The 16499-nt window shown below is 39.7% G+C and overlaps 1 protein-coding gene across 1 annotated transcript in view; it reads left to right on the forward strand.

Moving 5' to 3' along the window:
- The first annotated feature begins 1493 nt into the window (after nucleotides 1–1493).
- The window catches only part of lamb4 (laminin, beta 4), a 35181-nt gene continuing 20175 nt past the window's right edge, over nucleotides 1494–16499 (forward strand). The window contains exons 1-13 of the mRNA XM_031879383.1: nucleotides 1494–1582; nucleotides 5479–5654; nucleotides 6960–7095; nucleotides 7896–7969; nucleotides 9871–10059; nucleotides 11655–11718; nucleotides 12180–12394; nucleotides 12958–13078; nucleotides 13217–13405; nucleotides 14527–14682; nucleotides 14886–14989; nucleotides 15576–15655; nucleotides 16207–16408. Of these exons, the coding sequence (XP_031735243.1) occupies nucleotides 1561–1582; nucleotides 5479–5654; nucleotides 6960–7095; nucleotides 7896–7969; nucleotides 9871–10059; nucleotides 11655–11718; nucleotides 12180–12394; nucleotides 12958–13078; nucleotides 13217–13405; nucleotides 14527–14682; nucleotides 14886–14989; nucleotides 15576–15655; nucleotides 16207–16408 (1728 nt within the window). The 5' untranslated portion in view covers nucleotides 1494–1560. The remainder of the gene's footprint in view (nucleotides 1583–5478; nucleotides 5655–6959; nucleotides 7096–7895; nucleotides 7970–9870; nucleotides 10060–11654; nucleotides 11719–12179; nucleotides 12395–12957; nucleotides 13079–13216; nucleotides 13406–14526; nucleotides 14683–14885; nucleotides 14990–15575; nucleotides 15656–16206; nucleotides 16409–16499) is intronic.

Genomic DNA, 16499 nt, shown 5'->3' on the forward strand with positions numbered 1-16499 from the left:
TCTCCCTCTCTTTCTATCTCTCTCCCTCTCTCTCTCTCTATCTCCTTCTCTCTCTCTGTCTCTCTCTCCCTCTCTTTCTATGTCTCTCCCTCTCTTTCTATCTCTCTCCCTCTATGTCTCTCTCCCTCTCACTTTCTCTCGTTGATACAAACAGCCTCCGGCTACATTTGTCTCAGGTGTGCTGTTACCTGCCCAGGTGTGTTCATTCTTTTAGTGTGGCAGCAGAAGCAGGTAGGCTCCTATTCACTCTCTTATTTGTTCCAAATGAGACCTGAACCCTGTTGCTAGTCGACTTATGATGATTTATGATGTTGGTAGATTGATAAAGTGTCTTTAATCTTTATTTGACATGTTGGAGGTGTTGCTCTCCACCAACCTGGAGTAGTTTCTAACAAAACCTCTCAACCAAATGTTTTTCGCTTGGATTATTTAAAAAATATGGCAAACTCGTGCTACTTTCTCGAGATTACAAACACTAGCTTTAATACTGATTTCTGATATACAAAGGCTAAGTCCCTGCCATTGTTTCAGTCCTACCTGATGGCTGTATTATAGAGGAAATAAAGCAATGAAATAATCTTCAATCTTAGATGGTGTCTTTACATCTTAGATGGTGTCTTTACATCTTAGATGGTGTCTTTGATTCCTAGATGGTGTCTTTGATTCCTAGATGGTGTCTTTGATTCTTAAATGGTGTCTTTAACTCTTAGATGGGGTCTTTAAATCTTAGATGGTATCTTTAAATCTTAGATGTGTCTTTGATGGTGTCTTTAATTGTTAGATGGCACAAAGTTAGAATGTTATACACATATTTAACAGCAGAAATACAATAAAACATGAACGTAACACTGCTCACACAATGTTACTGACAGCCTTTTATTCACTAACAGGACCTTCTGCATTGTTTTACATGTCAGCACAGTTTCTACTCTGAGTTTAAGTAGAAACACACTCATTCAGTAAATCACCACAATTACTGCTGAGGCCCAAACATTCCCCTTAAAGTTCATCAGTCCCCGAAGGCTACTGCAAGGGGGGGTTACTATTATATGTCCTGGTCCAGATCTGGTTTGTGAAAGACAGAAGACATACATTTTGACTCAGGGACTGTCTCAAAGACAAAGATTCTTCACTTTGTGTGTAGTTTGTCTGCAGTTTAATGTGGAGTCATGAAACCACCAGAAGGGAATTCCTGTCCATTGTAAATGTCAACAGTCCCTCACAGATGAAGGTCGGGTTGTGGTTTTGATGTTTGTGTTCAGGACTCTAGGTTTGTGTTTTATTTGTTTTGGGAGATAAAACTGAGCTCAGATCAGCCGTCAGACAATAAATTATATATTTAACTCCTTGAATCTTTGTACATGTTTGTGCTCCAGCAGAGAGAGTGAGAGAGTCCTTCAGAGTCCATGAGAGAGTCCTTCAGAGTCCAGCAGAGAGTTCGGCAGAGTCCAGCAGAGAGGGTCCATCAGAGTCCATGAGAGAGTCCATAAGAGTCCATCAGAGAATCAAGTAGAGTCCATCATAGTCCAGCAGAGAGTCCATCAAACATCTCAGCACAACATGATCTTCATCTTCTTCATAGGTGAGTTCAGCTTGTTTAGTCACATTTTCTGGATTTGGATTGGCACATTAAGCTGATTGGCACATGAAGCAGTTTGGCTAATTTATTTTCCAAAATAACGTGTGATGTCACGATGTTGATGATTCTGTCAAATGTAATCAGGTATAGTTTAAGGTGAACTGATTGTAAAGATCAGACAAGATTTAACATTTAATCAGAGAGGAAATGTATTAATCAAGAAAGAGAGGAGAGGTATTGATCCACTTAGGATGTATCAGGTGTATTGATCCACTTAGGATGTATCGGGTGTAATGGTCAAGGATGGATGTATCGGGTGTAATGGTCAAGGATGGATGTATCGGGTTTATTGATCCAGGATAGAGGGAATCAGATGTATTGATCCACTTAGGACAGGGGTTGGCAACCTTTACTATCCAAAGAGCCATTTCGTTCTATTTTCCACCAAATAAAATTTGTCTGGAGCCGCAAAAGCTATTTGATATCACAGCTGATAAAGTTTTGTATATAGTTATATTATATATATACAAAAACTATAGTTTGTTGTATTTATGAAATTATAGAACAAGAATAAAGATAATTCTTGACATTTTATTGCTATTTTACCTGTTTCAATAATATCAAACTCTTATGAAGAGGAGAATTTGCTGCAGCAGTTGAGAAATCATCTCCAGCGTGATACATTTCAGCAAATACTGTGTTTGTTCTGGAAGTGACATTCAACATTACATTGTTTGCACATATCAAGCATACAGTAAGCCAGCATCGTTGGCAGTGACAGCAAATGAATACATCCACGCAGAATTAAACTCTCTATTTTCCTCCGTGACTTTTATTTTTTGGATTTATCCATTGATAGTTTACAGAGGGCGGGGGTCTGCAATCATGATTAGCCACCTGCAGGGAAAGGCGCTTGACAGGTGTAATAGGATGTGACACAGATTTTAGTAGACAACATATTAAAACATTTTGATTTAAGGTCAGGTATTACTGACCTTGTTGTCTTTACTAGCAGCTGTTGTCCAGTTAAAGTCTGCATTATTACGGAAGAAGCAGCTGTTATTGGAGCGATTAGCGAGCAGCGTGTCCAGCGGCGTTATCAGACCTACGGAGCGGCCGTCTGAAGTCTTGAGCAACTAATCTACTTCCTGTTTACACCGGCACCCACCCGCATGCCCAGTGTACGTGAATAGTCACGTGATATTCGATTTCAGGCGTTTGAGTATGGACGGAGATCATTTAGAACAGTGGTCTCCAACCTTTTTTGCACCACGGACTGGTTTCATGGAAGACATTATTTTCACGGACCGGCCTTCAAGGTGGGGCGGATAAACACAACGAAATAAAATGATACGATCGGCATGAAAACAAATATAAAATGCATAAAAAAATACAACTCACAATAATACTGAATCAGTGGGAGCCCTGAGCTTGTTTCTCTGCAACGAGACGGTCCCATCTGGGGGTAATGGGAGACAATGACACCCGAAGTCTGTTCCTTATGGCCAGTCTACTCCGTAATTTAGTTTTGATTGCTGTCACTGCGGAACATCCCGCTTCACAAAGAGGATGTGTGAAATGGAAGCAGGGTTTTCAGCAGGGGCGTCATTAGGCCAAATGTTCTTCAGCCCCCCCAAATAATTTGGCATTATTGGCTTTAAAAAAAACAAAAGAAAAAAAATATATTTTTATTTTGGTGATGTCATTAAATTAAACTATTGTTTCTCACATGGACAAGTTATTTATAACTCTAACATGCTACATATGTGCGTGTGTTCTGGTTTGTATGTTTTCTCCCCCTTCAAATTACAATCCAATAGCCTATCATCATACTTAACGATATAAAGTTGACACTGTCAGGTCCATTCTCCATCCATTGTGTGCGGTCCCTTTAAGAATTAGGATTTGGAGTGACGCGGATATGCTTTATTTGAGAAAAGTTCATATTTGTGTTGTCAAATTTCACTATGACCCTCAAATTCTGTCTCTTGTGTGTTATCATATACTGAATGCAAGCAAAACTACAGAGCAAAATCACACTCTTTCTGATTGAACCAATCTATGAACTGTGTGAAACAATGGATATCCACGGCCCCAAAAAGAATTGCTCGCAAACATGCCTCTCCCCTTGGGGCTAAGCCCCCCCTTTCTTTGAATCCTAGAAACGGCCCTGGTTTTCAGTGCTTTAGTGGCGATCTCAGGATATTCAGCCCAGTGTTGCCAACTTGGCGACTTTCTCGCTAAATCTGGTGACTTTCCAAACCCTCATGGCGACTTTTTTTGTCAAAAGCTACTAGCGACAAATCTAGCTACTTTTTCTGGTGTTGTTTGAGACTTTTCTGGTGTTTTGACTCTGATGTGAAAGCACGTACTGTTCAGCACGCGGGAGCTTTCGTGAGCCCCTCCGCCGCCCCAAAGCACTCAAAAGCAGTTAGTCTCACAGTAGCCCCTCGCGCAGCAGTCCCAGCTACAGAAAGAGGAGACCCACACTCCGTGTCCAGACTGCAAATGAATCGTGCATGCGCCAAGCCGCCGCTGTTCCCGCCTCTCTCCTACAGCGCTCATTACAATTATGCAAATTAGGTGATAATGTCATTTAGCGACTTCTAACGACTTTTAGGACAGCCAATAGCTACTTTCCTTACTGAGGAGTTGGCGACACTGATTCAGCCTTGATTTTAATCCAAACACCACCAGAGTTGTTGTCTCAAACATACTTTTAAGGCCACCGTCATTTACAATCTCCAGCAGCTGATCTTCCTCTGTCGACACATATTCTGCAGAGCGGGTTTGGCGCGTCAGAATTACTCCTGATATTTAATTAGACTCCTGATATTGTCTGTTAAATTAAGCTTTCATGTTCTTGGAAGTTGTAGGCTCTTCTTCTGTCTCCTTAGTGGGCCTTTCCTCCTTTGCAAAGAAGCTCTCCAAAAGTTATTTACTAATTTTTGCTAGTTTGCGGGCTTCATTTTTGAGGTAAGGTATCACGTGACCGAGACAAGCGTTTTGACATGTGCCAAGAGGCATAGGCAGATGAAATTGCGAGAGAATCCGGTTATTTTTCAAAATAAAACTTCTTTCAGAATCTGATAATAAATAAAACGGAAATAATATAACATTTATTCTTTCTGTGCCGCCCGGTACCAAATGATCAACGGCCCGGTACCGGTCCGCGGACCGGTTGGGGACCACTGATTTAGAAAACGTTGCTGAAACGCCATGTGGACGGAGATCGTTTAACAAAAACGTATTAGTGTGGATGTAGACTCGGGGAGCCGCAACAGAGGGGCTGAAGAGCCGCAGGTTGCCGACCCCCGAGTTAGGATGAATCAGGTGTATTGAACCAGGATGGAGGGTATCAGGTGTATTGATGCAGGCAGGCCTTGTCAGATATGTAGATTCAGGGAGAATCTGTCTGATTTTCTTCGGCATCAAACTCTGTTCTGTCAGCAGATGAAGTGTCTTCAGACATGTAATCACTTGTTGAGCTCTTGGGTAGAATTTTTCAGCTTGTTGTCGCTTGATTTTTCCCCTCAGTCTGTTGCATTTAAAAACCTTCCTGTAAATTGTTCTACATATGATATGTAATGATTCTCCACTGAAATCAACTAATTCATCATTGTTTGTTGTAATTTGCAATAAGCTCAAATAAAGTCTTTATTGTGATTCATATAAAAGAAAATCCTCGACTCTGCCTGACGGTATCTTTATAGATTCTCTTTTAGATTCTCAAATATATTCTTGTTACAGCTCTTTCTCGAAGTTCAATGATGTTTCCAAACTATTCATACCACAGATGTCACTATTTCATCATCTGGAAATATTCCTCATGTCTGCTGAAACATTTTGAACAGATTACTTTAAAATGTTATTTTACCTACTGATCTATCCTCCTGCAGTTTTTCTTCCAGTAGCTCGACTCCAGGACCCCCAGGATCGCAATGACCACTGTCCCGGCGGCTCCTGTAATCCCCAGCTCGGTGACTTGATGGTGGGTCGAACAACTCAACTGTCAGCCTCATCCACCTGTGGACTGGATGGACCACAGAACTATTGCATCATTGGATACCTGGAGGTCAGAGGTCACCTTAAATCATGGGAAGGTTTTTGTCTATAATCAAAGATCAATAAGTTTCTACAGAAGGAAAGAAAAAGACACTAACCCTCTCCGATGAACTCAAACTGTCTCTAATTATTGAATAACAAACTGATATCCAAGGGCAAAATCTAGTTTGAGTCAAAATATAAGTAGTGCAACTAGTATAATTAGATGAAGTATGAGTATGTAGTAGCTTTGGAGTATGTTACACAGAAATATATATATATATATATATATATATATATATATATATATATATATACACACACACACACATAAATATGTAGTCCAGCTGAACTTGGTGTTCTCTGTCTGAATTTTTTCTGTTCTCTGCTTTCTGTCTGATTGACGTGTCTCTGCCTTGAACTCTGGCTTTCATACTCAAACATGTTCTGATCTGTCACTTTATTATCTCACGCTGCTTTTTTCCACCCTGAGGAATCACTTCTCCTTTTCACTGCATTTTTCCTTTTTCCTCCAACTGCAGTTTCTTTTTCATCTCTTCTTTCTTTACAATCTTTATTCTTTCACAGAAATGCTCCTAACTGTTCTTGGTTTACTTGTGTTCAGGCAGGGTCAAAAAGTCAGTCAAAAAGGCAAACAAATCCTGCTTATTCAGCATTCCAACAATAAGTCATTCACCACTGTGGTGGAAAATAATCTTCTCCGGGTGAGAAATAATCGAGATGAGAAAACTCTTAAAATATAAAAACATATTTAATGAACAGACACTTAAATAAAAATTCAGCTGAATGGATAGAGCTCTTTCCCCACGGATGGTTCGGAGGTCTAACAACAATGAATAGACAAAACAGAGTATATATGCGCGTTATCTCGTCTCCTCAACCTTGACCCTCCCCCTCGCAGATGTCGTCCTCCGTCGGCCGCTGCACACCCCAAGGCCAGGTTCCCAGCCTTTTTGTGGGACGAGGGTTAGGGTTATATGCAGGTTTAAGTGATACAAGTTATAACTAAAAGAACCATATGATAAATTTCCACAACAACCACTTACAGTGTTTTTCATCATGAGATAATTCTACTTGTTCAAAATGGCAAAGTGTAAATTTTTCAAAATCAGACAGAATAAATCAGAGCTTTGTACTGGTCAATAATCAATAAAGTCAGTTAATTTTAGAAAATTGTTAAAAACGAGTCAAGTTGTATTGAAACGGGTCACATAGTCAGATGCTGCTAAAGGAACTGAGACTTCATAATACATTTTATACAATGACGTATTGATAATTATTGATCAGTTTGGTTTAATGTGTCTTTGTCCATCAGGCGGAAAAAAAATGTTTCACATGTGACTCTCATCTGCCATACAATCGCCATGGCAACCCCAACAGCCACCGCATTGAGAACGTCATCACAACCTTCGACCCTGAAAGAAAAATGAAGTGGTGGCAATCTGAAAATGGTGAGTTTAAAACATCATCTGAAAATGGTGAGTTTAAAACATCATCTGAAAACGGTGAGTTTAAAACATCGTCTGAAAACGGTGAGTTTAAAACATCACAAAGGTAAAAACTGTCCAATCAAAGACTTTCTATCTTCTGAACTAAATGTCTCATCTGCATAACATTTTATTTCCTTTTCTTTGATTGTTTATAACTGTTAAATATACTTTTGTCACATCGTTGGATATACTAAATATCAAAATATAATCCTAATATATTTTTTAAAACAGTGAGATTTACACTGAAGAGCATCAGGAACTGATCTCCAGTCCATATGGTGGTGACAGCAAATGTCTGAAATTATATTTAATGTGTTCTGAGATCAATGATTTTCATCTTTTCTATTTTCTAAACAGGAAGCACCCTTTGTTTTTTTCTTCTCTTTTGTGCTGTTTTAGACGTCCATCTGTTTGTTTATATTTGGACTGAAAAATAATAATTAGTTTACTCCTGTAATGTGGTGGAAGTTAGACTAATACAGAGATATTGTATCATCAGCTTTGGCTGGATGAAGGGCTTAGCATTGATGTTACTGGTTGCTAGTTTGCAGAGCTAATGGTCTCTGAACAGTGTTCACTGTGACTTCTGGGAAATATAGGAGCATTCAAACAGGTTGGAGTATCAATGTAAACAGGAGAATATGTTTGGGTAACCTTCAACATACCATCATCAATAATCATTATATTAATTAGTGATGGAACAAATCGAATAGTTCCATATACAGTACTAATTCACCTGCATATTGTTGTCTTGTCTGGAGGAGTTCAACAGGTCAGCGTCCGGCTGGATCTGGAGACTGTGTTCCAGTTCAGTCATCTGGTCCTCACCTTCAAGGTAAAACACAGACCTGTTCAGATTAATTATTAATTATCACAGGCAGTTACTCAGTGGCTTTCCTAACTCGGATTGGCTGATGTGATGTCACAGACATTCAGTTTAATTTGCACACAGTTTCTCTTGGATTGTTTGATGCATCCGGACTGTTGAACTTTTACTGTACTTTTTCGTGATAATCTGAACCTCCTGCTCATGTTTTTGATCCTCTGTTTCTCTGTGAAATAATCAACATTTTGCTGAATCAAAGACCAACATTTCGACATCTTATCTTAATCAGGTGCCAAACAACAATGCTGGATTGAAAATAACTTTCTATACATTTCATTGCTGAAGAGAAACCTGGGGTTGTTCTTGTTGTTCTCTATTAATGATGAGTAATGGGCTGCTCTGGCATTACGGAGAGTCTTATATGTTTTAAAACAGACTAACGGAGATTCTTCCAAATTGGTGAAATGCCATGTTCTTTCAAGTTTTCACGATGTTTGCTTTAATTTGCGGGTTTGTGGGATATATTATGGAGCGAACTTACTTTGTTTTATAATATATAATTCCTTTGTTTTATAATAAAACAAAGGAAGTTCGCTCCAACTTTGTTATGCTGTTCATTCTGTACACATGACATCTATCACACTTCTGTCCATCCTGATAGAGGGATCCCTCTTCTGTTGCTCTCTGAGGTCCTTTTTTTCCTCCTTTAAAGGGTTTTTTGGGCAAGTTTTTCTGTACCGATGTGAGGGTCCTGGGACAGAGGATGTCGCATCTGTACAGATTGTAAAGCCCTCTGGGGTAAATTTGTGATTTGTGATTTTGATCTAGTGTCATTCTCAGTGAGCCTGTAGCACTATCGACAAGATGATCAATCTGGGACGGACTAAAGTTAGCATAGGAGTCCTCTGTTATTGTTACGCCCGGTCTAGGGGAACCGGGGCAGCATAATAATGGGTCTCCCTCTCTCTCCCACTCCGAAGAACGACCAGTGCTGCTGCCATAGTCCATGATATTTATTTATTTACACAATTTTTTTTAGCAATATGCGTCGGGGTGAGCCTGGCCCAAAACAATAAACAAAACAATCTTTATTAACCTACTAACTTACCTACTCCAAACTGAACAAAAGAAAAGACAGGCAGCTTACCGAGCTCCCAAACCAAAAACAGGAGAAAACAATGTAAACAAAAAGAGCTTCTCACCCCTACCACTACATGGACTGCTTGTGAGATTATGTACAATGATTTGTCGCCCCGATCCGTACAACAGCGACCCCCTTGTGCTGACTGGGGAGCGACAGTAAATTTGCGAGGGCAAATTTGTGATTTGTGATCTTGATCTAGTGTCATTCTCAGTGAGCCTGTAGCACTATCGACAAGATGATCAATCTGGGACGGACTGAAGTTAGCATAGGAGTCCTCTGTTAGATTGATACATGATAATGAATTAAATACAGATGGAATCGCTTCTTTAAATTTAGCTACAGCACTATCAGATAGACATCTAATGTAGAAACTTTTACCTAATGGCATATACAATCAAATCTAATAATGAGATAAGCGCAGTAAGGCTATGATTATCGACATCCACATGATTATTAAAATCACCTACAATAATTACTTTATCTGTTTTAAGGACTAAACTTGATAAGAACTCGGACCTGGGGCCCAGTACACTATAATAAATAGAATTGGCTGTAGTGTTTTCCAGGTTGGGTGTGAAAGACTAAGATCAAGGCTTTCAAATTAGTTATAATTTAATTTAGGTTTAGGGTTTAATAATAGGATTGAGTCAAAGATGGCTGTTACTACCACTAGAAGGGTTGGGGATGAAAGTGGCTTCCCAGGGAAGCCTTTTTTAAATTTTATGCGTGTATATACAGTCTTCCTGCGTGCTCTCTCTGTTTGCAGAGTTTCCGTCCGGCGGCTATGTTGGTGGAGCGATCAAAAGATTTCGGAAGGAGCTGGAAGGTTTTTCGTTACTTTGCAGAAGATTGTTCGCTTTGGTTCCCTTCTGTTTCCAACCAGCCAGCCGACAGCATCGACGACATTGTCTGTGACGGCAGATACTCTGGATCAGATCCGTCCACCGACGGAGAGGTAACACATTTAACACATTTTTATTTAATTCAAGTCCAATTTGTACATATAGCCCAACATAACAAATCACAAATTTGCCTCAGGGGCTTTACAATCTGTCTTTTACAATTCAGCCCTCGCTTTGGAGAAGGAAAAAATCCTTAATTTTCAATCCGTCTAATTGGATCCGTATTTGGAGGTCGAAAAAGCCTCAGTTGGGTCAACTAATGGTCAGAATAGTCTAATCTTAGCATATGAAATCAAAAACCGCCCAAATTGGGACATGTCAGGCAACAGCTGGAGATGTCCTTAGTCTGTGTCCCTCAACTAATTAGTGCTTGGAAATTTTTCCCACTAAAAGTATTTGAGGTGGATGGTAGAGTCCCATCCAAGGATAATATTGAGAACTACTTTAGATGATGCCTTTTCTTTAGCTCTACTCTGCTTTTAAGGTCATGGAGTGACATCTAACAACATGATTTTGGGAGCTCTAGACCCTTGGTAAGACCCTTAAATTTATCCCTAAGTGAGTTGAGGTTGCTGATATAAAGTTATTTCTAGTGGACAGATTCTCCATTTCAAATTAATTTATAATCAAACATTATCGGTGTTACATTAGGCTGCTGCTCAGGCTTCTGAGCAGCTAGATAGCTCAATTTTGCAACATTCTTGTCCACCCTAGGAAAGTGTCCCTACAATTTGGAAGCTTTAAAAAAAGTAATTCCAGACTCCTTTTCCCCCCAAATTAATCAGACTTCTGATGTCCTATGATCGGTCGCCAGAACAACCAGATACTCTAACTTTGGAGTAGCAACTCTCTTTGGGTCAATATCAAGCACCTAATGTTTGGTGGTTCTAGGTGCTGTGCAAAAATGTTGCTCCATCTTCACACCTCTTAAGCTGTGTCAAGTCTAGTTTAGACACCCTTTATGAAAATTGGTGATTTTGGACAAAGTTGCAGAACAGAATATATGACCTTAATTGGATAAACGTCAAAAAAGGCCAAAAACGGTCAATTCCTAATCGAACAGCGTAAAATCAATGATCGACCGTAGACCCGTTTGGACCCTGTGTCGTCAAATGTTGGCTCGCTGTGCATATTTTGGTGCATATCCTGTGAAAAATTACAAAGTGCATGAAGTGGACAAAAAAGTTCCCCAAACACACCATGGATCACAAATTGGACAAAAAGGTTCCCAAAATGAACACAGCGGTCCAAAAATGATTATGTTTTCCACCAATTAGACCAATAGTCACTCCTGCCACCTATGGGCCCCGTCTACTCGGCACACCTGGTGTCCAATGGCATGGCCCAATGCATTGCCATTGGACATCCTCTGAGGTATTAATGAGCCGCATTCAGTTCTATGGCAGAAACTCCCTAGAAAATGTCTCCATAAAGTGGAGGTTCACCACATCAGTTCTTATCAAACCAGAGACTACAAACTTCTTCACAATTAAGAATAAACTCACATTACTACACACAAGACACATTACATTACAGTTACGTTTGTACTGCTCGTTGGCTTCTTTTATGAGCAGATTATGTTACGAAAATACCTTTTTTGTGTTTACAAATGTGTTTTATATTCAAAAAGGTTTACTTTGTCCAACAGGTAGTGCTGAAAGCTCTAGATCCTATCTTTGAATTAGGAAACCCGTACGCACCGAATATCCAAGGTGAGTTGACATTTAAACAGGAGAATAGTGCTCTCTGAATGGTGGTCAGCAGTGTATTGAAACCATAATATTTAAATAGTATGAAAATAACATTTTAACATTTTTATATTAGACAAAGAACAAACAACATATTAAACATATGAATATGTTCATATCAGACAAAAAGAACATATTAAACATTTAAACATATTTGTATGAGTCAAAAAGAAGAACAAATTAAACATATGAATATGTTTATATCAGACAAAAAGAAGAACATATTAAACAATTAAATGTCTTCATATCAGATACATGGAGAAAAACGTATAAAACATTTAGATATGTTAATATTAGACAAAAAGAACATGTTAAACATTTAAATATAGTCATATCAGACAAAAATAACATATTAAACATTTAAATGTCTTCATATCAGACACAGAAAGAAGTTCATATTAAACATTAAAACATGTCATTCACAGATCTCATCACTTTGACAAATATACGTGTTAACTTCACTCGTCTCTTCACGTTGGGCGACACTCTGCTGGGACGAAGACGCAGGAACCCTCAGGACAAATATTACTACGCTCTTTACAACATGGTGGTTAGAGGTAGCTGCTTCTGTAACGGACATGCCAGCCAGTGTACGCCTGTGGATGGAGGACGAGGGGATGTCTTCACCCAGGCTGGCATGGTATGGGCAAGAAGTAGCTCTGATCAGTTCTGAACTGGTTTGGGTCAGTTTGGCTGACCCGTGTCCCCCTTAGGCAGCATGATGTCATAACATGTGATCAACAAGGTGAAAATTTTGTGTCCCTGCTTTCTGACTGCAGGGGGGGCTCCAGGAGAACAGCAGGGAGACGGGGAGTAAAATCTAACAAATGCATGTTATTCATTAGAATCAGATAATTTATCTAAAATATTATACATCATCATTGATTTATTATCGGTGAGTTTTCTGATCAGAAGATAGATCCGACGTCAGGTCGTTTGCTGAAGGCTGTGAGCTGGCCTCGGAGCTCGGAGCCGTTGATCGTCCTGAGTGAACTGGTTTACATGAAAGGATGCAGGCACTTCAGTGTCCAGTGTGAACCATCAGTCTGTATTTTCTCTGACAAAATCACTTCACCCCTGTCAGAGTGACTTTAGAATTACATGTTTTGAGACGTCTCTCGTCAGATTAATGTCTGAAACCAAATGTCCGCTGTTGTTGGAGCAGTTCACAGATGAGAAAAGAGATTTCTTTCTATTCTTCAGGTTCACGGTCGATGTGTTTGTCAGCACAATACAGCCGGAGAGAACTGTGAGAGATGTCAGGACTTTCACCACGACTCCCCCTGGAGGCCTGGAGGGGAAAACACAGCCAACACCTGCAGAAGTAAAAGCTGAACCATTCCGTGTTCATACAAAACATGAAGCAGGCAGCATAACATTTGTTCTGTTGGAATAAGGATGAGGGTTATTATTCATCTTTGTTAGTTTGTAATCATGTCCCTGTATTTTGTGTCTCTCTCAGGATGCAACTGTAACGGTCACTCAGACTCTTGTCACTTTGATGCCATTCGTTTTGAAGCGACAGGCGGGCTGAGTGGCGGCGTGTGTGAAGACTGCCACCATGATAGGATGGGGTCTCAGTGTGAACGATGTCGGCCTTTTCTGTATCAAGATCCACAGAGAGCGACGGACGACCCATATGCCTGCATACGTACGCTTCAACTGTTTTCATTTATTTACTCTGACCCGGGTGAATTCACAATTAGACACATTTGACCTCTCTTTTTATATTTGTTTTTATAAAAAAGTGACACGTTTTAAAATCCACATTAAATAACATCTATACCTGAAAAACATCAATAACCAAATGTATAATATGTTCTGTGTTATTGGATATGGCAAGAAACACAATTTTAATTGAACCAAAAAATAAATGTATGCTCGACATGAACCCACAACACGAGGAATAAACGTCTGATTCTCCAAAACATTTACAGAGATTCACCAGCTGAGTTTCCAATTACGTGTTTAATGCACATTATTTAGTTATAATAGTATTAGAATTTCGTATAATTAAGTGTCACATTAGAGCTGTATGGTAGTGTTGAGAAAAAAAGATTTGACGCTTGCTTGAAAAATAACTGATGCGTTAAATGATTCATGGAAAAGTCTTTGCAGTCTATGCAGGACAAAGATCTCTATCCTACATTTGCCGAATTTACAACAAGGCATGATTAATTAAGAATTTTTTGTGGACAGCGTTACACAAAGTGTATAAAGATTCTCACAAGACTTCCAGCTGGAAGTAACTATGACCACTGTAACTATGGATGTGGTTACCTGTTCTTTTTACTGAACAAACATAATAAGTCTAACGTGGGTTAGACTTATTAGACGATGCCCCCTTCTACAGAATAAGAAAAAAGGAAAACAAAATCCGAGACTCAGTCCACCCTTTCCTCTTATCACAGCTGATCATTATCAGATTAATAACAATAGTTCCAAATTTTTTTTACATCCATTCATAAGTCAAAGGAATATATTTGGATCACATAAATATATTAGCAAATTGAAAGAATATGATTTGTAATCAGAACAAAAAATAAGTCTCCAACAATGGATCTGTGAAAGGGGGGAATGACGTCTCTGTCCTTGTTGCTCCTCTTCAAACCCTGACGTGATGACGAAAAGAGAACGAGCCAGTGATTTTACAGTCGGAGTCATGGTCAGGAATTTTGTCGGAACTAAGGTTATCTGTAGTGACAATATGTAGTGACTGTATATTCATAGCTATATTCATATTGTATATTCATACATGTTCTTATGTTCCAGCATGTGACTGCGACCCAGCAGGTTCGGAGGGAGGTGGTTTGTGTCACGCTCTGAGCGGCAGATGTGTCTGTAAAGAAAATGTGGAGGGTCGACGCTGCGATCAATGCAAATATGGCTCCTTCAATCTGAGAGAGGACGACCCCGTCGGCTGTCAGGGTGTGAAATATTATTATATCTAATTTGTCCTGTTAGAGCTTTTTATAAACATATAGCAGTGAAGCAGATAAGTTTCATGCTTCCTCCTAAAGTATGTATGACAACAAATATGAGAGGAAGCTGATGCTTTGATTCTTCTTATAGAAACGTTGATGCAGATGTGTTCATTATATCTGTCTGATATATGTGTGTGTTTGTTTTAGTGTGCAGGTGCCATGTTTTGGGAAGTGTTGGGTCATGTGATCAGCTGACAGGAAGTTGTGAATGTGTCCATTTGGCCAGCGGTCCACTGTGTGATCGATGTCTGGTAGGTTTGATCTTTAAGAACCGGTGTCTAGAATACAATGTGCCTCTTTAGTGACCTCTGGTGGCCGCTGGGGAAAACTACACAAATCTGTATGTTTGTGAGTAAACCAACAGGACTTTTGATTAAGATTCAGCTCCATTGATCACCGTGAATATAGGAAGCCATTTCTACAGAGAGGTCAACTCTACGGGTCAAATAGATTCACTCAAGGGTGTAGGCTTCTTGGTATTCATCCATTCATTCATTTGACAGGGACAATGTACAGCTTTATATCTGAACCAGATTTAGCTATAAGCTAATTTACATCCGTAGTTCATGGGCAGGAACCAGAGAACACAATTACAAAGAGCACATATTCACAACACAACACCAACAACAACATTAAGGTGGTGATGGATGCAGGCCAGAGTGTATGGTATACCAATTAAAGACTTTCTCTCAGTATACTGATTGTTGACTGATTATCTCTCCACATATAAATACAGTAAAGCTACTGAACAACAAGAACATTGGACAGCGTACAAGTGAAGACAATAATCAGATATTGGTTGCCATTTGAATGCTTTTTTATCTGTTTTCTGGTCAGCCAGGTTTCTGGGGTTTGGGAAACTCATCGTTCAGATGTTCACCCTGTGACTGTGATGTTGGAGGCGCTCACAGCACCACGTATGTTTCCTCTGTCTTCATTTTGCTTTTAGAATATGTAGAGTCTGAATCCGCTTTCATACAACAAGTTGATGAGTGAATACATGAAGATGAAGAGAAACTAGAAAAACCATCTTGCAATGGGATCATACCATTGGGACAGGGCCGTAAAGTGGAGGGGTCTCTTCCCCACTTCCTAATCCCATACTTCTTGGGCGTTTGCTCGGGCCACACCCATCTTCATTTTATTATCAGCTACACATCTACAAAGTTTGGTGACTGCATCTTGTACAGTTGTGGCGCTATCACAGTGACAATTTCTGTCTCCAGACAGAAATATAAAGTGTCACTCACTGACTTACAAGGTTAAAATACGACAACTGTCACCGACACATCTGGGGAAAAAAGTACTAACTTCAACATTTACATGTTTAGGACACAATATAAATTGGTGTATATATTGTATTCATCAGTTTCACTCCTTTATACATAACTGAACACAACTTCAGTTGGACAAGTTAACATCCAGAGAGCAGAGACTGACAGTGGTGTTGGACTTCCCGTCTCCTCAGGTGTTCTCCGGAGGATGGACAGTGTCACTGTTTACCTAACATGGTGGGTCAGCGTTGCTCTGACCCCGCCCCCGGCTACTTCCTGCCTCCACTAGACTACTTCCTGTACGAGGCGGAGCTCGCCCCACCACTGCATAGAGGAAGCTCTTCTTCTCCTTCTACTACTCTTCCTCCTTCACCGTCATCTCCTTCTTCTTCTCTGGTGTGTAACGATAAGTAAATGTGACGGTATCAGTGTGAATACTGGCAATAATATCCATCAGTAAAAGCATCTGTACATATATACACATATA

Source organism: Anarrhichthys ocellatus, unplaced genomic scaffold, assembly GCF_004355925.1.
Source record: "Anarrhichthys ocellatus isolate YVR2014 unplaced genomic scaffold, GSC_Weel_1.0 scaffold255, whole genome shotgun sequence".
Lineage (NCBI taxonomy): Eukaryota > Metazoa > Chordata > Actinopteri > Perciformes > Anarhichadidae > Anarrhichthys > Anarrhichthys ocellatus.